Source organism: Eucalyptus grandis, chromosome 8, assembly GCF_016545825.1.
Source record: "Eucalyptus grandis isolate ANBG69807.140 chromosome 8, ASM1654582v1, whole genome shotgun sequence".
NCBI lineage: Eukaryota > Viridiplantae > Streptophyta > Magnoliopsida > Myrtales > Myrtaceae > Eucalyptus > Eucalyptus grandis.
The window spans coordinates 3,132,998-3,157,124 of NC_052619.1; the positions used below are offsets into that span (position 1 = coordinate 3,132,998).

A 24,127-nucleotide genomic window follows, 5' to 3' on the forward strand; every position below is an offset into this window, starting at 1 on the left:
ACATGATTACGTGACAAGAGAACATATGATGAATTGAGGTTGAAGGGCTTTCAAGTGATTGTAATATGATGTATAATGAATTATTCACACACATATAAACCTTTCCAGAGGCAAATAATGTGACTGATGGGTTTGATAAGTGGAGTAAGAAAAGAGGACTCACTTCAATGTCCATCGGGAGCAAGATTGCTTCCATTCACAGCCGTAGGTGCAGGTGGAGTAGATGGTTCACTCGCATATGATGGTGGAGCTGCACGTGTAAGACGATATTCAATGAAAATCGTTATGAAAGGTCAGATTCTATCCAAATTATTAAATGATTAGTGCAGTAATACGATGTATAATGAATGATTCACATACATATAAACCTTTCTAGAGGCAAATAACGTGACATAAAGTTTTGATAAGTAGAGTTAAAAAAGAGGACTCACTCCGATGTCCCATTAGGAGCAGGATTGCTTGAATAAAAAGCTGTAGGTGTTGGTGGAGCTGCGTGTAGAAGACGATATTCAATGAAAATCATTATGAAAGATGACACTCTACCCAAAATTATTAAATGATTAGTGTAGTAAGATTATTTGCGGGATGATAAGAAAAACAGAATGATATATGAAACTTCCTGTATGTTATTGGGTGATGTCATGTGAACTCCGGTTTCACGGAATCATGATACTCAATCCATGTCCTCCTCCGTTATTGGAAGCTCGGAGGAATCACCTAACAACTATCAGCTGAGGCCCATGGAAGGAACAGGAGATTATAACCAAGAGCAAGCAGAAAATCATGTTATTCCGGTCCGGAACTTTTATAGGATTCGAAACTTCTACAAATACTATTAAAACTTTCCAAGTCTTTAAGGAGAGATGGTCGCAGATTTGCCATGGCAAAACTTACATCAGAGGGAGGGAGGGAGAGAGAGAGAGAGAGATGAAAAAAAAACAAAAAAACACAGTTCCTTATATAATTAATCTGCATATATTAGAAAGATCATGAATGAACAAAGCGAGCATTTGACCAAAAATAAGAATAAAGCGAGCTTTACTTGCTGACTAGCAAAGAGTAAGCAGGACTTGTGAATGAATGATAGATTCTAGCAATATGTGAAGAAAGTTAAACAAGTTTACCAGTGGCTTGAGAGCGAGGTTACACGATAGCAAGCACAAAATGGTGATAAGAGAAGATGATGAAGTTGACGGAGGGAAGTGCATTTTTGCAAGCACCCAAATTTTGTTACTAATTCTTGCTATAAATAAGAAGTTAGGCATGTGCACGTACTACGCTTGTGGAGATGAAATTTCATAGAGTATCATTAATCGTTTAACACAAACGAAATTTGACATGTTACATGATTACATGATTAGAGAAAATTCGATTAATTAAGGTTGAAGTGCTTTTGAGCGAGCGTAATATGATGTATGATGAATGATTTTATAAAAGTATGAACCATTCTAGAAGCAGACAATGTGATGGAAAGATTCAAGATATGAAGTAAAAAGAGCACTCACGCCTCAATCTTGGAGCATGGTGAGGAAAGCTTCCTTCCACAATGCTAACTGCATGTGCGAGACGATATTCAATGAAAATCGTTATGAAATATCAAATACTATGTGATGAAAAGGGTTGAGATATGGAGTAAAAGAGAACTCACAATTGTGGATAAAATGGTCCAAAAAGTCATAAATTTATTGTGCTTTTATCAATTCACCTAAACTTTTCAATTTTGTCAATTGAATTATAAATCTTTTTACCTTTTGTTAATTGAGAATTCGCTAATGTGAATGCCAACTGTCCTACATGGCACAATTAGTGTTGATATGAACAAATTTTAATAATATTTTAATATTTTTGAAATTTTTATTTGTTATTTTATTTTATTTTTATTTGTTTTCCTTTTTTTTTTTTTTTAATCTTTTTGCCATGGCCTTCTGCCTGAGGGTCCTGGCCAGCCTCGCTCGGATCTGGGCGCATGGCTTTTCGGCTTTGGCTTCCTCTTCACAACATGAACGATCCTCTGCTCGTCGTTCCGAATTTGGGGGGCAAACGAAATATGGCAAGAAAGTTCAACCAATTCCCATCAGGGGAAGTGTGATTTTCGAGCAAAGGAAGGTGAGATTTGAGGCGCTAATTTTTGCGAAATTGGGAAGTGAATAAGGGACACATATTCTGGAGATTCTCGGCCAGGGAACAACAGGGAAAGTATAGAATCAAGCGGTTCAACGCGGCTGAAGAAATCAATTCAATGGGCAAATTTTTCTAAAGGAAAAGCAATGACTTGTGGGAATCGAAGAAAACAAACGGTGAAGAGAAAGAGGTGGTGAAACAGTTCGTGCGAGGACGCGAGTCTCACCAAATCAACCAGAGCGGCCACCTTCTGGTAAGGAGAGCCATAAGTGAAGACATCAATGCAATGTTTGAAACGATCTCTGTTTCGCACGTCACTGCTCTCTCGTCGAGTAGAGGATCGCTCATGTTGCTAAGAGGAAACATGCAAAGCTACGCACCCAGATTTGGACGAGGCTGGTCGTGACCCTTACCCAGTAGGCCATTACCAGCCAAAATTTGAAAAAAACAAAACAAGAGGATAAAGAGGAAAAAAAAAGAGAAAAGGAAAAAGAAAATTAATTAAATTAATTAAAAAGTTCAAAAAATATTATAACATTATTAAAATTATCTACGTTAATGCCAACCGTCTCACATAGGTCGGTTGGTGTTCACGTTAGCAAATTCCAATCAAAATTGGTTAGATGAACTTAATTAATAAAAATGTGAAAAAAAAATTATGACTCAATTGGTAAAAATGTAATAAGTTTTGGACTTGTTGAATAAATTTTCTCACACTTGGGAAGATCCAGATTTGTAGGCAAGAAGAAACTCAATGGAAATCGTTATGAAGGATTCAAACACTGCCCAAGATTATTAAATGATTCGTGCAACAAAGTGTCCGAGAAACTTTAAGAAAGCCACCACGATTTATGGAACTTTCTGCATGTTCTTGCGTCATGACTAACGAAATCCACGTCCCTCTCCCTTATTGAAAGCCCAAAGCCCAAAAAAGAAAAATCACTTGCATAGAGTCCTGCCGGGCGATTTAATCCCAGTGAAGCCAGCCAAGACCCCTAGAAGGAACAGGGAGATCATAAGCAAGAGCAAGCAGAAAATCATGATCAATAACTAATAAAGAGGAAATGACACAAATAACTCATGAACTTTAATTCAATGTACTACATCATCCATGAATTATTTAACTTCATCCCTGAACTTATATTTAATGTAGCAAAATTGTTTGAGCGATGACAAGAAAAACAGCATGATATATAAAAGTTTCTCTATATTCCCATGTCATGCCATGTCAACTATAGTGTCGTGGAATCATGATCCTCAATATATGTCCTCCATTATTAGGAGCTTGAAGCACCAAAAAGAAAAAATCACTTACGGCCACAGCCCCCTGAAAGGAAAAGGGAGATCAGAACCAAGAGCAAGCAGAACTTGGTTATAAGAGAAGATAATGATGATGATGTTGATGAAGGGAAGTGCATTTTTGCTCTCATCACTAGGTGTGTGGGTAAGTGGGTGGGCGGGTGGGTATATATAATCTCTGACATAGATAAAACTCAATTAATCAAGTTGCATGATCTACATTGAGTCAATGACGGGATAAAGGGATAGAAAAAAACTTGAAAAGTCTAATATGAGGAAGAAGACATGAAAGTCTTCCGTCTTTGGGTTTTGTACATTGAGTAAATGAAGGGTAAGAAGAAACTCAAGAAGTCTAATCAGGGAAGAGGACTTGCTTGTTTCCAAGTCCACATTCCTTTTTTGATTCTTATTCAGTCTCTTTGAATATATTATATCAACCACATGAAGAGAGCATGCAATGTGGTGAGTTGAAAACAGTCGTGAAGGTACTTGACCTCAGTGAGCCTTAGCTCATGAGCACACCGGTCACAACTTTTTACAAAAAAGGATAAAACTTTCTAAGTCTTTAAGGATAGTAATTATGGTCACAAGAGCCAAGAGCCTAGATCAGAGAGAGAGAGAGAGAGAGAGAGAGAGAGAGAGAGAGAGAGAGAGAGAGAGAGAGAGAGAGAGAGAGAGAGAGAGAGAGAGAGAGAGAGAGAGAGAGAGAGAGAGAGAGAGAGAGAGAGAGCAAAGAAAAACAATCCAATCAATTTGCATATGTTACAAAGATCATGAATGAATGAAGCAAGCTCAACTCTTTAATAAACAAAGAGTAAGCATAACTTTTGAGTCAATGATAAATTCTAGCAATATGTGGAGAACTAAGCAAGCTGACTTGAGGCTTGAGAGCAAGGTTCCATGATAGCCAATTATTTGGTTATGTTCATGTCAACGTCACGAAATATAGCATATATCATGAAGGAAAATCAAATCAAGTTCTTGCAATGTCTTAAAGTTGCCAAAGGCTAAGATATCGATAATAAAAATGCAAGAGGTTGAAGAAGCAACTCTCAAAGAATATTATCATGAGAAAAAACTAGCAAGATCGTGAATGGTCTTCACCTTTGAATGTTCCACATTGAGTAAATGAAGGGTAAGAAAAAACTAGAGAAATCTACTCAAGAAAGGAGACTTGAAAGTCTTCCACCTTTGGATTTTCTACATTGAGTAAACGAAGGGTAATAAAATACTTGAGCAGTCTAATTAATGAAGGGGCCCAGTTAGTTTCAAAGTCCACATACCTTTTTGAATCTTATTCAATCTCTTTGTACACATCGTATCATTCCCATGGAGGAGAGAGTGTGCAATGTGGTAGGTTGAAATTAACCATGGAGGTACCTAACCTCGGTAAGCCTCAGCTCAGAAGCACGCAATTGTCCACAATTGCGCTCACGATATGGATAGTAGTCTAAATTGATCCTCATTTAAGTCATCAATCATGTGGTTTTGATACTAATTGTGACTCATTTTATTCAAATCCTCAACTTTTTACCGGACTCGAAACTTCTACAAATAAAGATAAAACTTTTTATATTTTGAAGGCAAGTGATTATGGTTGCATGATCTATCGTGGCAAAACCTAAATAAGAGAAAGAGCGAGAGAGTAAAAAAAGCACAGTTGCCGACATAATTAATCCGCATATGTTAGAAAGATCAACTTTCTAACTAGCAAAGAGTAAAGCATAACTTGTGAATGAATGATAAATTCTAGCGATATGTGAAGAGAGTTAAACAGGCTAACTTGAGGCTTGAGAGCAAAGTTCCATGGCAGCCAATTGTTCGGTTGTGTTTATGTCAACATTATGAAATATAACAGATATCATGAAGCCAAATCATATCAAATTCTTACAAGGTCTCAAAGTTGCCAAAGATGAAGATATAAAAGAAAATAAAAAAAATCAAGAGGTTAGAGAAACAACTCTGGAAGAAGATTCTCATTACAAAAAACTAGCGAGATCATGAATTATCTTCAGATCAGTTGAGGCACATTGATCCATCCTCTCCATTGTCTTGCTTGTCTAGCATGTTTTTGTAGCACGAAAGTCTTCATCTTTACATTGAAAGGAGGAAAGAGAAAAGCTAAATGTAGTGACTAGTTGAGGTGACTTATGAACAGACGTTGTTCTCTCTATGTGGCCATTGAGAGTACCGAACTATTGAAGTTGCTGACTGAGGAGCTGACAATATACGAAAAATTACTTGCAAATTCTAGTTTATTCCTTACTTGTCGCTAAATGAAAAACCGTGTGTTGCTCTTCAACTAATTTTATTGTATTCATACATCAAATATTAAAGGTGGGTTTGATGAAGATATCATAAAGTCCACAAGAAATTAACTCTCAAGTTTTTCATTCTTCGTGGTTGGTCAACCTGAAACTCATCATGTTGACATCCTGCGTTAACAGAGTGAGTCTCCACCAAGGGGCATTTCTGGTTGGTCATCTTGTGGATATAGGCAGTGGGTTAATCTCTTTATATCTCTGGAACAGGTTATCTGCCCTCTTCTTCAACTAAATTGCCTGTTCTAAACTACAAAAGGAGCGTGGCTCATTAGTTCACCCAATCTTCACGAGTCAACCATGCCATTGGATGTTTGGAGACATCTTTGCAACTTCAATGCTGACGATTAATTTGCATCCGGTGAAATCTCAAATCATCAATATTCACCACTTAGTAATGACAATTCGAAATTATATCTTTTTCAATTCTTATTCACTCTCTTTGTATGTTTCGTATCATCCACATGAAGAGAACGTGCAAAGTGGTGGGTTGAGAATAGTTGTGGAGGTACCTAAACTCTATAAGCCTCAGCTCATAAGCGCACGAATGTCCAAAATCGCACTCACACTATGAATAGTAGTCTAAAATGGTCCTAATTTAAGTCATCGGTCATGTGGTTTTGATTCTATTTTTGATTCTATTCTTGATTCATTTTATTCCGATCCTAGACTTTTATTGGACTCAAAACTTCTGCAAATAATTATAGAACTTCCTAAGTTTCGATGGTAAGTGATTATGGTCACGATCCATCGTGGTAAAGCTTGGATGTGAGAGAGAGAGAGAGAGAGAGAGAGAGAGAAGATAGTTCCGAATATAATCAATTTGCATATGTTAGAAAGATCATGAATGAATAAAGTAAGCTTAACTTGTTAACTAGCAAAGAGCAAGCGGGACTTGCAAATGAATGATAACTTCTAGCAATATGTGAAGAGATTTAAACAAGCTGACTTGAGGCTTGAGAGCAAGTTTACATAGTAGCCAACTGTTTGGTTATATTCATGTCAAGTTACAAAATATATCAAATATCATGAAGGGAAATCAAATCAAGTTCTTGCAAGGTCTCAAAGTTGCCAAAGACACGGATATCAACAAGAAAAACACAAGAGGTTAAAAAAACGATTCTCTAAGAAAACTCTAAGTAGGAAAAATTATTAAGATTGGGAATTGTCTTCGGATTAGTTGGAGCACATTGATCCATCAGCTCCATTGTCTTGCTTGGTCTAGCATGTTGTAGTACCATGAAAAGCCTTCATCTTTACATTGAAAAAAGGAGGAGAAATTTAGTGACTAGTTGAGGTAACTTAGACTTTCATGCAGAAAAGTAATAAGACCTAAGTGTAGATGTTGCTTCTGCGTGACCATTGCGAGTGCAGAACTGTCGAAGTTGCCAACAGAGGAGTTGGCAATCATTGCATGAAAGTCTTCACCTTTGAATGTTCTACATTGAGTAAATGAAGGGTAAGACAAAATTGGAGAAGTCTACTCAAGGAAGGAGACTTGAAATTCTTCCATCTTTGGATTTTCTACATTGAGTAAACGAACCATAAGAAAGTACTTTAGCTGTCTAATCAAGGAAGGGACCTAGTTAGTTTCAAAGTCCACATACATTTTCGATTCCTATTTGGTCTTTTTGTGGGCATTGTATCATCCACAAGAGAGCATGTACTGTGGTGGGTTGCATGAAAGTCTTCACCTTTGAATGTTCTACGTTGAGTAAATGAAGGGTAAGACAAAATTGGAGAAGTCTACTCAAGGAAGGAGACTTGAAAGTCTTCCATCTTTGGATTTTCTTCATTGAGTAAAGGAACCATAAGAAAGTACTTGAGTTGTCTAATCAAGGAAGGGGCCTAGTTAGTTTCAAAGTCCACATACATTTTCGATTCTTATTCGGTCTTTTGTGGGCATTGTATCATCCACGGGAAGAGAGCATGTACTGTGGTGGGTTGCATAAAAGTCTTCACCTTTGAACGTTCTACATTGAGTAAATGAAGGGTAAGACACAACTCAAGAAGTCTACTCAAGGAAGGAGACTTGAAAGTCTTCCATCTTTGGATTTTTTTACACTGAGTAAATGAAGGATAAGAAAATACTTGAGCTGTCCAATCAAGGAAGGGGCCTTCTTAGTTTCAAAGTCCACACAAATTGTCGATTCTTATTCAGTCTTTTTGTGGATATTGTATCATCCACATGAAGAGAACGTGTAATGTGGTGGGCTAAAAACAGCCGTGGAGGTACCTGACCTCAATAAACCTCAACTTATAAGCACCTTATTGTCCAAAATCGCACTTGCACTATCAATAGTATTCTAAAATGGTCCTCAATCATGTGTTTTGATAATATTTTTGATTCATTTTATTCCGATCCTAGACTTTTATTGGACTCGAAACTTCAGCAAATAAAGATAAACTTTCCGAGTCTTTAAGGAGAGTGATTATAATCGTAGGATTTGTCGTAGCAAAGCTTAGATGGGGTGGGGGGAGAGAGAGAAACAAAAAAAAAAAAAAAACATAGTTCCTGATATAATCAATTTACATATGTTGGAAAGATCATGAATGAACAAAGCAAGCGTTTGACCAAAAAGAAGAAGAAGAACAACAAAGTGAGCTCAAGTTGTTGACTAGCAAAGAGTGAACATTATTTATGAATGAATGATAAATTCTAGCAATATGTGAAGAGAGTTAAACAAGCTAACTTAAGAGGCTTGAGAGCAAAGTTCCATGGCTGCCAATTGTTCGGTTATGTTCATGTCAACGTTATGAAATATAGCAAATATCATGAAGGGAAATTAGACCAAGTTCTTGCAATGTCTCAAAATTACTGAAGACGAAGATGTCAAAAGTAAAAATTCAAGAGGCTAGAGAATCAACCCTCAAAGAAGATTCTCATTACAAAACACTAGCAATATCGTGAATTGTCTTTGGATCAGTTGAAGCACATTAATCCATTATCTCCGTTGTCTTGCTTGTCTAGCATGTTTTAGAAGCATGAAAGTCTTCATCTTTACATTGAGAAAAGGAGGGAAGAGAAAACCTAATTGTAGTGACTGGTTGAGGTGACCAAATGCAGATGTTGTTCTGTCTGTGTGGCCAATGTGAGTGCTGAACTGTTGAAGTATCTGACAGAGGAGCTGGCAATATTAGATATGAACAATTACTTGCAAATTCTGGTTTCTTCCTTATTTGTCACTTGATGAAAAACCGTGTGTTGCTCTTCAACTAATTTTATTGTATTCATTCATCAAATCGTAAAGGTGGGTTTGATCAAGATATCATAAATTCCACAAGAAACTAACTCCTAAGTTTTCATTCTTCGTGGTTGGTCAACCTGAAACTCATCATGTTGACGTCCTACATTAACAGAGTGAGACTCCACCAAAAGGGGCACTTCTGGTTGGTCATTTTGTGGCCACAGACAGTGGGTTAATCTCTCTATATCGTAGGAATAGGTCATTTGCCCTTCTTCAACTAAATTGCCCCCTTCTAAACTACAAACAGAGCGTAGCTCATTAGTTTATCCAATCTTCATGAGTCAACCATGCCATTGGAAGTCTTAGAATCATGTCAATTCCTCGTGACTCAAGTTTCTTTATAGATGTTCAGAGACATCTTTGCAACTTCAATGCTGAGGATTAATTCGCATCTAGTGAAATCTAAAATCATCAATATTCACCCCTCAGTAATGACAATTCGAAATTATATCCTAGCATCTGCTTCTCCAGAAAAATATCCTCCTCACACCACGAAGAGGGATCCCATGTCTCAACATATCCGATGGAAAACCCAAGTCAGACATATGATGTGCATACTCCAAGAAGATTGATCATGTCCCAGCATCAAACAGCTTGAAGGTTACATAGAATGAGAGCATTTGCAGTATAATATTGTCCCATTACTAATTGTCAGTCAATCGTATATGATAACCGCAGCATTATTTGGCACATAACCAATCTCTTTTGTCTGAAGAATTAAATAATTCAAAACTGAATAAATCAAATCAGCCTCATAATGAGTCTGGTCTCTAGCGACAAACACATGAGCCTCATTATTAACTTCTATCCAACTTCTTCCTGGTTCTTTTAGGACTCCAGTCTCGTCCATTCTCTGCCTCACCTTCTTTACATCAAACCACATTCCTTTTGATGCAAATATATTGGAGAGAAGGGTATAAGAACCACTATCCGTTGGGTCCAAAGAGATTGCCATCTCGGCAGCATACTTTCCTAATTCGCTGTTGCCAGCATTCCTGCATGCACTGAGCAAGCTCCTCCATACCAGCGCCATCGGTTGAATTGGCATTGTCTCAATGAAATCCACTGCATCCTTTAGTCTACCAGCTCGGCCAAAAGGGAGACCACGCAAGCATAATGTTCAGTCCCCGGTTCAATTCCAAGCCCACGCATCGAGTTATAATGATGTAATCCATCTTCCACAAGCCCCGCATGGCTGCATGCGGAGAGGATGCCCACATATGTGATGTAATTCGGTTTCACTCCTGTGATTATCATTTCCTCAAATATCTGGAGAGCAGCCTGTGCTTCTCCATGTTGTGCATATGTTGTGATCATGGAGTTCCAGCATGCAACATCTTCACAAATAGCGAGGTCAAATGCTTTCCTGGCCTCCTGAATACTTCCGCATTTAGCATACATATCCACAAGAGCATTCGTGACAAATGGGTCAAAATCCAAACCGCGCTTTATAATCTGGCTATGGAACTGTTGACCATGTTGGAGACTTGCTAAATTGCTTGATGCTGTGATAAGGGAAGCGAATGTGAAATCGTTGGGTCGTTGCTCCGATAACTGTAACTCTAAGAACAATTTGAAGGTCTCCTCATTATCCATTTGCTGACTATATCCAAAGAACATTGCATTCCAAACTACGATATCTCTATCGTTCATCTCTTCAAATACTAGCCTTGCGTCTCGAACTAAAGAAGACTTGGAATAAACATCGATCAGTGAACTCCCTGCAAACAAGTCCATAGAAATTCCAGATTTACTTAAGAGGCCATGAACTTGCTTGCTCAATTCCAAGGCAAATAAAGCAGCTGATAATCCAAGGATGCTGACGAATGTCAACGGACTTGGGGAGAACGATGCAAGCCTCATACTATGGAAGAGATCCAATGCTTCCTCCAGTTTCTCTAATCTTGAGTAGCCTTCGATCATTGCATTATAGGAGACAACATTTTTCCCATCCATAACATCGAAAAGTTTCCTAGCATCCTCTAGGGCATTGCATTTCGCATACATATCTATCAAGCCATTTTTTACGAAATCATCAAACTCTAAATTGGCCTTGATCGTGTAAGCATGAACTTGCTTTCCCTGAATTAAGGCCTCGAGCGAGCCACATGATGTGAGAACACTGGTGCAAGCAAATGCATCAGGATTCCAATCCAATTCAGTCATCTCTGCAAAAAGCTTCAATGCTTCCTTATCATACGAGTTCTGCATGTACCCAGAAATCATCGTGGTCCAAGAAATCATATTTCGAACTTCCATATGGTCGAATAGCCTTCGAGCAGTTCGTGCCATGCCAGATTTCGTATAACAATCGATCAGCACATTAATTACTGAAATGTCCATCTCTGCTTCTCTCCTCAGTATATGAGCATGAATTTGCTTGCCACCTTCAACAAACTCAAGTGCAGAGCAAGCACTTAACACACTGGAAATCACGTATTTGTCAGGGAGAAGGCCAGCATTTACCATTTGGCTAAACAACTGCAGAGACACTTCACTTCTCCCACATTTCACATGCCCGCTTATGATCGCAGTCCAAGTAACATCAGTCTTATCCAATAAACTATCAAAAACAGATCTCGCCCCATCTATCCCACCGTTATTCGCATACAGAAAAACCAGAGAAGTGCCAACATAGACATCCTGACCGAGACCGGCCTTAACAACGAAACCATGCACCTGAGCTCCTCCATCAAGGCCACCCGACTGCGCACAACCGCGGATCAGACTGGCCAAAATATACTCATTTGGCCTGTCGACAGAGCCTCTCTGAAACTCCACAAAGCTCAAGAGTGCTTCATCGCAACAGCCATACCGGGCGTACATCGAGATCACCGTAGACCAAGTGATCAGGTTCCTCTCAGGAATATTATCGAACACCCTTCTTGCATCCCGCAAAGCCCCGGACCTCGAGTATGAATGCAGCAGAACGTTGGCAAGGAACACGTCGTGCTGAAAACCCCAGACGACGATTCGGCCGTGCAGCTTCTTGCGGTAGCGAACGGGTTCGTCAGCGTCGGAGGCGGAGGCGGAGGCGGAGGCGGGCGACAACTGCAAGAGCTCGGCGAATTTGCGCCGCTTGGCCCGCAAACCGGGAAACCGGCGAGGCGGGGTCTCCAGCGGGAAGGTGGAGAAGGTGGAGGAGGAGGGTCTCGCGGCGTTGGAAATCCTGTGACATTGTCGTGCGAGGAGTGCTCGACCGACCATGGCAGGTAGCTCGTCATCGTAGGTGGTGCATTTCGAAAGCGTCAGTTGTTCGGTTAACGGTCCTGAAAATAGAGGAGGGCGCTAACATGTCTGAAAATCCCATTTTAAAAATAATTTAGAGCTCACAATTTTATATGAAAATTATGACCAAAGATAATATTATTTTTTAAAAGGGCATAATATTTTATCTTGGAACGATTTTGCCAGAAATTTTCAAGAGTTTAAAAAAAGAAGAAAAAAAACTTAAATAACTTTGAAAATTAATTTTTCCTTATATAAGTAGACGCATTTTCTTTGATATGTTTGAAAAGTCATTGTGAAAATTGCCTTTAGGGTAAAAGGTTTACACATTTTTATATTTGTCTTGCGAATTATTAATAAAGATTTTCTAACCGTGTTTGAAATACCTGTGTAAAAAGCCTAATTTGAGATGGGAAATTGTAAATGAGACCAATATGAATGTTTTTGCATCTTATAATACATCAAATTCGTTGGAACTTTTATCTTTAATCTTGAATAGTTACTAAATGAGCAGTAAAATTATCTCTAAAATCTATACTATAATGATGTAGGAAATTAGTACAGTGGGTAGGTCAACACAAGAGATTCTTAGGTATTCTCGAAATTTTGCCGAAATAGTATCGTAATTTTGGAAGAAATCTAAACAATTGCTATTCAATAAAATCTATCTTATTGCGCTAAATAGCCCACTTGTTGCAACTAAAATGGAGAATTGCCCACTAAGTCATAAATCTATTGTACAACGACCAATACAATCTTAAAATTTTTAAATTTTCCAATTTAATTCTAAACCAAAGTAGCCATTTTGGTCAATTTTTGTCGGAAACCGTTGACATGGTAGTTCGGTCAACACCGTTGTTGTACAAGGCACAATTAGCACTAGTGTGGATGATTTCTTGGAAGAATTTATTGTTTTTCCCACCTGTAATCCAATGAAGGACAAAAGGAGAAAGAAAAGAAAAAGGAGAAAATATAATTTTTTTGCAAAAATTGTCCACTTCAGCATCAATCGTGCTATGAAAAACAGCGATACTAACTTGACTACCATGTTAGTGGTTGATGGTCAAAATTGGCTGAAAATTACATTGGCAAATTGTCAAAAAATTTAGAATTTAATTGACAAAATAAAAAAGTTCATAACTGAATTGATTGACGTACAATAAAATTAAGACTCTTCAAATAATTATCACACTAAGTATCTGTCGAGATGGGAGGCTCCTCGATTGGACCAATGAAATTGCCCCACTTCCTGAGGTGCAAGATGGTGATGAGATGTCTCTACTCAGAATGAACATTATCCTAGAGTGAACTATGAACTTATTTATTTATATTTTACTGGCATCAAGACAAGTCTACACATGAGAATGTCTAAAAGATGAAGTGCGGAATACAAGGAACTGAAATAATTCTACTATGCCAAGAACATACCACAAGTATTATGACAAGTTACATATATATTACGATCATGAGTGACACAAAGTTGTTTGCTCGATAGCATCTACTACAACCAGCATGTTGTCTGATCAAGGCTTTGCGGGGACAGAGTCCGCGGCTGTGTTTAAAATAGAGGGAAAAGAGGGAATGGGTCTCACTAGAAGAATTGAAATCAATTCTCGGTTAATGAGAATGCGAAACTATTCTTTTTATAGCTCATTACCATGTACTCCCGACAAATATCAATCATGAGACAAGATTGGTTTCGTTTTGTAATAAATGTGAATATTACAGTGAAATTATTGACATAATGGTGGAAATTACCATGATTTTCTCCCACATTTTCAGCTGTAGAAAACCTTATTGACCGACTTGTGAGCATGCTACGTAAATAAGTATGCCGGTAGTGTCAATACAGAACATCAAGATTTTTTTTACTAATTCTTGCTATAAATAAGAAATTAAGCATATGCATGTACTATGTTTGTAAAGATGAAATTTCATGAAACTCATCGATCGTTTGACACACAATCAAAATCCAACATGTCACATGATTATGTGACTAGAAAATATATGATGAATTAAGGTTGAAGTGCTTACGAGGGAGCGAAAAACGATATACAAATGTATAAATTGCTCTTTAAGCAGACAGCATGTTGGAAACGTTCAAGATATGGATTAAAAAGAGGATTCACTTAATTTTTTGGCAAGAGGAGATCGGCTTCCCTCCACCCATGATGTCACATGTGCAAGACGATATTCAATGGAAATCATTACGAAAGATCAGACACATCCCAAAATTATTCAATAATTTGTGTAGCGAAATTATTCGTGCATCGATTAAAATAGCATGACGTATGAAACTCTCTAAATGTACTCGTGTCATGCCATGTCAGCTACCGTTTCTTGGAATCACGATCCTCAATCCATGTCCACCTCTCTAATTGAAAGCTCAAATCACCAAAAAGAAAAATCACTTACTTCATGGTATCCAGAAGGGCGCTTCAGTGTTAGTTGAGCTGGCCGAGGCACTTGGAAGGAACAAGGAGATTATAACCAAGAGCAAGCAAAAAGTGGTTATCAATAACTAATGAAGGCAATAAAACAATGGCCCTTAAATTTTAATTTAATGTGCAATGTTGTCCATAAACCTTTAATTTATTTAATATGGTCCATGAATTTTGGTTCAATGTAGCAAAATCGTCTGAGCAATGATAAGAAAAACAGTAAGATGTATTCTCTATGTCCTCATGTCATGCCATGTCAACTACAATCTTGTGAAATCTTGGTCCTCAATTTATGTCCTCCTCCATTATTAGAAGCTCGGCGCACCAAAAATAAAAATCACTTACGGCCATAGGCCCCTAGAAGGAACAGGGAGATTATAACCAAGGAGAGTAAGGTGAAAATGGTGGCAAGAGAAGATGATGATGACAATGTTGATGAAGGGAAGTGCGTTTTTGCTGTCATCCGTGCGCGTGTGGAAGGGTGGGTGGGTGGGTGGGTGCACTGGGTGGGTGTATTTAATCTGTGGTGTGCAGATAAAACTCCATTAATTAGTCACATGAAAGTTTCCATCTTTGAATTACCTACATTGAGCAAATGAAGGGCGAGAAAAAACTTGAAAGTGTTCATCTTTTGAATTTTTGCATGGAGTAAAGGAAGGGTAGGAAAAAACTAAAGGAGTCTAATAGAGGGCGTGTTGATACCTAAATTTTGATTACTCATTTAAATATTTATTGCATAGAAAATTAGGAATCAGCCCCGGCCTCTAAACAAAAATTAATTATTTAAATTGCATAGAGTTATGAGGAGCATTTGCATTTTTAGTAATTTGATAAGCTCGTAAGATTGCATTTTAATTGTGGCGGAGGTGGAAAAACTTAATTAAATCATCTGGACAAAACCCCCGAGGGAATTTGATGATGCATTGGGCTTAGCCCACATAATCGCATCAGAACGAGAAGGCTTTGAGCTAAAATTATAATAAGCGCATTAGGATAAGAATAGAACTAAGCCCATTATTTCATTAATATGGCCAGAGAATTAGCCCGAATAATAAGATTAGACCTAGGTTTCATTGTAATTACAGATTAGGTCTTCACTAAGAGGTCGAGGGGAAAGATTGAGAGGATATTTGAGAAACAAAAAGAGAGGGCGTAGAGAGAAAAGGGAGCCCATGGCCAAGCATCACACGGCCACACAGAGCAGTATCTCCACAGAGCAGTATCTCACGCCGTTCGCCACCGCCCTCCTACTGCAGCCCGCGCCACCAACGATGCAGTTAACCTTCTCCGTCGCCTGAACAGCAGCCAACACCAACAGCCCCCGCGAGCTTCCCTGCCCAGTCCTAAAAAATAGCTGGCTAACCTCCTCCGTCGCTTATTATTCGTGGATCGCTGCATAGTCCCTGCACTCCGACTGTCGACTACCCACTAAGCTGCTGCATCGTTGCTGTCCCTGCTCCCCTGTGACACTACAGACCAGTCGCGACCAGCTTCAAACTGGCCGCAAACCATTAACGACAAAGCTGCTGCCCAGCCCGAGCAGCCCCTGCATAGCGACCCCTTCCAGCCCGTAATCGACGCCCAGTTATGCCGCCTCCAACCGTGGCCTCTCCCTACATCGCGACGTCCCTCCACTCACCCAAGCCTGCAGTCTTGCCTGCCGTTACCTGCACCTTGACGAACCCCGGTCGTGACAACTCGTTGCTCTGTTTCTCCGTCAATTTCACTCTGTTTTGCAGGCTGATTAGTGCTTCACGCCGTTGGTAGCTAGGGCTCTCTAGTCTCTACCGCTCGTCAACGCAAGCCGCCCACATCGACAATCTTCGAATTAGGTAATTATCCAGTTTAAATTTGAATTCAATATTTTATTGCCTAATTCGATATTGTCATGATCTAACTTGGAGATTTTGAGATTTCTAGGCATATAGCATTAGAAAGTTTCCTATTCGAACCGTGCTCCAAGTTGATAATTCGATCTTTAGGCATTAGGATTGGGCTATGAATTGCATGAACTCGGCAATTCAATTTTTAGGCATTAAGATCGGGTTGTCAGTTTATTTATTAACAATTTTAAGTTGAATGGATATATTTCGTGATTTTGAGCTTATCTTAATGCTTAACTTTCCTTGTTTAAGATATATAAGGTTTGCATTTCATGATAAAATATATTGCTTTTCAAGATAAGATTGCATGTTTGGATAATATCCCGCGATTTAGGATAAGTTTCCAAGTTAGAATAGGATTAAATCCTAATTTGAGTTGAATAATTTTTAACTTTAAATAGTTTCCTTTCATTTTTTATTTAATTGCAATTTTAATATAAAAAAATCCAAAAAATAGCATGTGCATAGAATAGGTTGTATCACTATCTACCATGTCATCTTGCCACGCCATCTATGCCATGTCATCATGCTTGCCATGTCAATATGCCATGTCATCTTGTCACGTCATCATATCTTATCATGTCATCACATTTGCCCCATCTTCACCATGTCATGTTTGCCATGTTTGAATAGTTAATGTTGATCGTCATCAGAATTAGGTTATATAAATTTGCATGTCACAAGTCATTAACCTAACAATTCACGCATATTAAATAGATTAGCATTGTTTTTTTAACACAAGTGTCCCATCGAATAGCTGGTGAGATAGGAGGCTCCTCGAGGTGGACCAATAAAATTGCCCTTCCTAAGCCTCGCAAGCATGACCTCACTTTCTGAGACGCAAGGCGGTGATGAGATGTCTCTACTCGGATGGACATTATCCAAGATTAAACTATGACATTTATTTCTTTATATTTCACTAGTGTCAAGACAAGTCTACGCATGAGAACGTCTCGAAGATGATGTGCGGAATACAAGCATTTGAAATAATTATGCTACTCCAAGACCATACTAAGAGTATTATGACATATTACATATATATCGCGATCACAAGCGACAAAGTTCTTCTTTACTTGATGGGATCTGGAACAACCAACATGTTGTTTGTTCAAGGCGGTGCCGGTGTGTCTGCAACCATGTTTAAAATAGACGGAAATGAAGGAATGAGTCTCGCTAGAAGAAACGCAATTAATTTTCGGTTAAGTAGATGAGGAGAGACTGTCCTTTTTCTACTTTTTCTTTTTCAATTGAGAATGTGGGACTAATTTTTCATAGCTCATAACCACACCCCATCCTCATTTTCAGACTCTGTTAGTAATGGGATACGGACAAATATTAATCATGGGATACACATTTATTTTGTAACTAATTTGAATATTACAGAGATATTATTGACAAAATGATGAAATTACCATAATTTTTTCCCCACATATTTAACTTCAAAAAACCTTATTGACCAAGTTGTTGCAACCATGCTACGCAAATAAGTACACGATCAGTGTCAGCATAGAGCACCAAGATTTTGTTACTAATTCTTGCTATAATAAGAAATTACACATATGCACATACTGCGTTTGTGGGAATGAAATTTCATGGAGTATCATTAATCATCCAACACACAAACGAAATTTGACATGTTACATGATTATATGACTAGAGAATATCCGATGAATTACGGTTGTAGTGCTTTCAGGCGAGCCTAATATGATTTATAATGAATGATTCATGGATATATCAACCTTTATAGAGGCAGACAACATGATGGAAAGGTTCAAGATATGGAGTAATAAGAGGACTCACACCCGTTGGCAGGAGGAGCACGACTTCCCGGTGTATATATTGCTGCATATGCAAAGAAGATATTCAATGATAATAGCATGATGTATAAAACTTTCTCTATGTTCCCGTGTCATGCCATGTCAACTACAGTTTCATGGAATCACGATCTTCAAATCATGTCCCTCACCCTCACTGAAAGCTCAAAGCACCAAAAAGAAAAATCACTTGCCTACTATCGCATGTATTCGAGCCGAGGCCCCTGGAAGAAACAAGGAGATTATAACCAAGAGCAAGCAGAAAATGGTGAAAAGAGAAGATGATGATGATGTTGAGCAAGGGAAATGCATTTTTGCTATCTGTCTGTCTATGAGTGGGTCGGTGGGTGGGTAGGTATAAATAATCTCCAACATGCAGATAAAAGTCACATGAAAGACACCATCTTTGAATTTCCTACCCTGAGTAAATGACACGGTGAGAAAAAAACTCGGAAGCTTCATCTTTTGATTTTCTAGATAGAGCAAATGAAGGGTCGGAAAAAACTAAAGAAATCTAATGAAAGAAGTGTTCACACATAGATTTTAGAGACCCGTTTAGGCATGAATGGAAATCAAATCAAGTTCTTGCAAGGTCTCAAAGCTGCCAAAGATGAAGATATCAAAAAGTAAAATGCAAGAGGTTAGAGAAACGACCCTCGAAGAAGATTCTCATTAGAAGAAACTAGCAAGATCATGAATTTTGTTCATCTTTAAATGTCCCGCATTGAGTAAATGAAAGGTAAGAAAGAACTGGAGAAGTCTACCCAAGGAAGGAGACTTAAAAGTCTTCCATCTTTGAATTTTCTATATTGAGTAAATGAAGACTTAAAAGTCTTCCAAGAAAGAATTTTTGTGGGCATTGTATCATTCGCATGAAGAGAGCGTGTAATGTGGTGGGTTGGAAGTAAGTCTTCACCTTTGAACGTTCTACATTGAGTAAATGAAGGGTAAGAAGAAATTGGAAAAGTCAACTCAAGGAAGGAGACTTGAAAGTCCTCCATCTTTGGATTTTCTACATTGAGTAAATAAAGGGTAAGAAAATACTTGAGCTGTCTAATCAAGAAAGGGGCCTTGTTAGTTTCAAAGTCCACATACATTTTCGATTCTTAATTCTTTCTTTTTGCGGATATCACATCATCCACATGAAGATAGCATGTAATGTGGTGGGTTAACAACAGCCATGGAGGTACCTAACCTCGGTAAGCCTCAGCTTATAAGCACCTGATTGTCCAAATTGGACTTACACGACCAATAGTATTCTAAAATGGTCCACAATCACGTGGTTTTGATAATATTTTTTATTCATTTTATTTTGGTCCTAGTTTGTTATCGGACTTGAAACATCAGCAAATAAAGATAAAACTATCCAAGTCTTTAAGGAGAGTGATTATGGTCATAGGATCCGTTGTAGTAAAGCTTAGATGAGAGAGAGAGAGAGATAGATCCGTCGTAGTAAAGCTTAGATGAGAGAGAGAGAGAGCTAAAAAAAAACACAGTTCCTAATATAATCAATTTGCATATGTTAGATCATGAATGAACAAAGCGAGCATTCGACCAGATAAAAAAATAAAAAGAACAAAGCAAGCTCAACTTGCTGACCAGCAAGAAGTGAACATGACTTTTGAATGATAAATTCAAGCAATATGTGAAGAAAGCGAAACAAGCTGACTTGAGGCTTGAGAGCAAAGTTTCATGGCTGCCAATTGTTCGGCAATGTTCATGTCAATGTTACAGAGTACAGCAGATATCATGAAGGGAAATCAAATCAAATTCTTGCAATGTCTCGAAGTTGCCAAAGATGAAGATGTCAAAAGTAAATATTCAAGAGGTTAGAGAATCAACTCTCGAAGAAGATTCTCATTAAAAAAAACCTAGCAAGATTGTGAATTGTCTTTGGATTAGTTGAAGCACGTCGATCCATCGTCTCCATTGTCTTGCTTGTCTAGCATGTTTTAGAAGCATGAAAGTCTTCATCTTTACATTGAAAAAAATAGGGAAGAGAAAAGCTAAATGTAGTGACCGGTTGAGGTGACTTAAGACTTCTATACAAAACATTATTAAGACCTAAATGCAGATGTTCTCTTTGTGTGGCCGGTGTGAGTGCTGAACTGTTGAAGTATCTGACAGAGGAACTGGGAATATCAGATACCAAAAATTACTTGCGAATTCCGGTTTTTTCCTTATTTGTCACTAGATGAAAAACCGTGTGTTACTCTTCAACTAATTTTATTGCATTCATGCATCAAATAGTAAAGGTGGGTTTGATCAAGATATCATAAATTCCACAAGAAACTAACACTCAAGTTTTTCATTCTTCCTGGTTGGTCAACCCGAAACTCATCATGTTGACGTCCTGCATTAACAGAGTGAGTCTCCACCAAGGGGCATTTCTGGTTGGTCATCTTGTGGCCACAGACAGTGGGCTAATCTCTCCATATCTTAGGAACAGGTCATTTGCCCTCTTCTTCAACTAAATTGCCCCCTTCCAAACTACAAACAGAGCGTAGCTCATTAGTTCACCAATCTTCACGAGTCAACCATGCCATTGGAAGTCTTAGAATCGCGTCAATTCCTCATGACTCAATTCAAAATTATATCCCAGCAGCTACTTCTCCAGAGAAATATCCTCCTCACACCACAAAGAGGGATCTCATGTCTCAACATATCCGATGGAAAACCCAAGTCAGACTTATGATGTGCATACTTCAAGAAGATTGATCATGACCCAGTATCAAACAGCTGGAAGGTTACATAGAACGAGAGCATTTGCAGTATAATATTGTCCCGTTTCTAATTGTCAGTCAATCGTCTATGATAAGTGCAGCATTGTTTGGCACATAACCAATCTCTTTTATCTGAAGAATTAAATAGTCCAAAACTGAATAAATCAAATCAGCCTCATAATGAGTCCGGTCTCTAGCAACAAACACATGAGCCACATTATTCACTTCTATCCAACTTCTTCCTGGTTCTTTTAGGACTCCAGTTTCATCCATTCTCTGCCTCACCTTCTTTACATCAAACCACATTCCTTTTGATGCAAATATATTGGAAAGAAGGGTATAAGATCCACTATCTGTCGGGTCCAAAGAGATTGCCATCTCAGCAGCATACTTTCCTAATTCGCTGCTGCCAGCATTCCTGCATGCACTGAGCAAGCTCCTCCATACCAGTGCTATCAGTTGAATTGGCATTGTCTCAATGAAATCCACCGCATCCTTTAGTCTACCAGCTCGGCCAAAAAGGGAGACCACACAAGCATAATGTTCGGTCCCCGGTTCAATTCCAAGCCCATGCATCGAGTTATAATGATGTAATCCATCTTCCACAAGCTCCGCATGGCTGCATGCGGAGAGGATGCCCACATATGTGATGTAATTCTGTTTCACTCCTGTGATTATCATTTCCTGAAATATCTGGAGAGCAGCCTGTGCTTCTCCATGTTGTGCATATGTTGTGCATATGTTGTGATCATGGAGTTCCAGCATGCAACATCTTCACAAATAGCGAGGTCAAATGCTTTCCTGGCCTCCTGAATACTTCCGCATTTAGCATACATATCCACAAGAGCATTCATGACAAATGGGTCAAAATCCAAACCGTGCTTTATAATCTGGCTATGGAACTGTTGACCATGTTGGAGACTTGCTAAATTGCTCGATGCTGTGATAAGGGAAGCGAACGTGAATCCGTTGGGTCATTGTTCCGATAACTGTAACTCTAAGAACAATTTGAAGGTCTCCTCATTTTCCATTTGCTGACTATATCCGAAGAACATTGCATTCCAAACTACAATATCTCTATCGTTCATCTCTTCAAATACTAACCTCGCATCTCGGACTAAAGAAGACTTGGAATAAACATCAATCAGTGAACTCCCTGCAAATAAGTCCATAAAAATTCCAGATTTACTTAAGAGGCCACGAACTTGCTTGCTCAATTCCAAGGCGAATTAAGCAGTTGATAATCCAAGGATGCTGACAAATGTCAATGGACTTGGGGAGAACGATGCAAGCCTCATACTATGGAAGAGATCCAATGCTTCCTCCAGTTTCTCTAATCTTGAGTAGCCTTCGATCATTGCATTTTAGGAGACAACATTTTTCCCATCCATAACATCAAAAACTTTCCTAGCATCCTCTAGGGCATTGCATTTTGCATACATATCTATCAAGCCATTTTTTATGAAATCATCAAACTCTAAATTGGCCTTGATCGTGTAAGCATGAACTTGCTTTCCCTGCATTAAGGCCTCGAGCGAGCCACATGATGTGAGAACGCTGGTGCAAGCAAATGCATCAGGATTCCAACCCAATCCAGTCATCTCTGCGAAAAGCTTCAATGCTTCCTTATCATACGAGTTCTGCATGTACCCAGAAATCATCGTGGTCCAAGAAATCATATTTTGAACTTCCATATGGTTGAATAGCCTCCGAGCTGTTCGTGCCATGCCAGATTTTGTATAACAATCGATCAGCACATTAACCACCGAAATGTCCATCTCTGCTTCTCGCCTCAGTATATGAGCATGAATTTGCTTGCCACCTTCAACAAATTCAACTGCTGAGCATGCACTTAAAACGCTGGAAATCACGTATTTGTCAGGAAGAAGGCCAGCATCTATCATCTGGTTAAACAACTGCAGAGACACTTCACTTCTCCCACATTTCACATGCCCGCTTATGATCGCAGTCCAAGTAACATCAGTCTTATCCAATAAACCATCAAAAACCGATCTCGCCCCATCTATCCCACCATTATTCGCATACAAAAAAACCAGAGAAGTGCCAACATAGACATCCTGACCGAGACCGGCCTTAACAACGAAACCATGTACCTGAGCTCCTTCATCAAGGCCACCCGACTGCGCACAACCACGGATCAGAATGGCCAAAATATACTCATTCGGCCTCTCGACGGAGATTCTCTGAAACTCCACAAAGCTCAAGAGCGCTTCATTGCAACACCCATGCCGGGCGTACATCGAGACAACGTAGACCAAGTGATCAGGTTCCTCTCGGGGATATTATCGAACACCCTTCTTGCATCCCGCCAAGCCCCGGACCTCGAGCATGAATGCAGCAGAACGTTGGCGAGGAACACGTAGTGCTGAAACCCCCAGACGACGATTCGGCCGTGGAGCTTCTCGCAGTAACGAACGGGGTCGTCGGCGTCGGAGGCGGAGGCGGGCGGCGACTGCAAGAGCTCGGCGACTTCGTGCCGCTTGGCCCACGAACCGGGAACCCGGCGAGGCGGGTTCTCCGGCGGCAAGGTGGAGAAGGCGAAGGAGGAGGGTCTCGTGGCTTTGGAGATCCTGCGACATTGTCATGCGAGGAGTGCTCGACCGACCATGGCAGTAGCTCGTCATCGGAGGCGGTGCATTTCGAAGTGTCTGTTGTTCCGTTAACGATCCTGAAAATGGAGGAGGGCGCTAACCTGTGCGAAAATCTCATTTTAAAAATAATTTAGAGCTTACTGTTTTATATGAAAATTAAGTCCAAAGATAATAATTTTTTTAAAAAAGGGCATAATATTTTATCTTGGAACGATTTTGCCATAAATTTTCAAATGTTTTAAAAAAGGAAAAATTTAAATAACTTTGAAAATTAAATTATCTCCTCATATGACTAGACACCTTTTTCTTATATATGTTTGAAAAGTCATTGTGAAAATTGCTTTAGAGTAAAAGTTTTACACATTTTTTAAATTTGTCTTGCAAATTACTAACAAAGATTTCCTAACCATGTTCGAAATTGTAGTACTTTAGCTTTA

General features: G+C 39.0%; 2 protein-coding genes and 1 pseudogene across 2 annotated transcripts; all 3 read right to left on the minus strand.

Annotated features, from left to right (window-relative positions):
• Positions 1 to 9,438: 9,438 nt before the first annotated feature.
• LOC104456256 (pentatricopeptide repeat-containing protein At4g39530) lies at positions 9,439 to 12,249 on the minus strand. The gene is given in 2 exon segments (XM_010071013.3): positions 9,439 to 10,084; positions 10,087 to 12,249. Coding segments are annotated over 2 exon segments (2,550 nt in total). The 5' UTR covers positions 12,197 to 12,249; the 3' UTR covers positions 9,439 to 9,644.
• Positions 12,250 to 17,418: 5,169 nt separating this feature from the next.
• On the minus strand, positions 17,419 to 18,838 carry LOC120286613. Its single transcript, XM_039298933.1, has 3 exons — positions 18,550 to 18,838; positions 18,344 to 18,383; positions 17,419 to 17,669 (listed from the first exon to the last, which is right to left on the minus strand). Exons 1-3 carry the CDS (start codon positions 18,815 to 18,817, stop codon positions 17,537 to 17,539), a joined length of 441 nt encoding a protein of 146 aa, XP_039154867.1. The 5' UTR covers positions 18,818 to 18,838; the 3' UTR covers positions 17,419 to 17,536.
• A 1,412-nt stretch (positions 18,839 to 20,250) lies between these two features.
• On the minus strand, positions 20,251 to 23,677 carry LOC104431191 (annotated as a pseudogene).
• Positions 23,678 to 24,127: the final 450 nt, after the last annotated feature.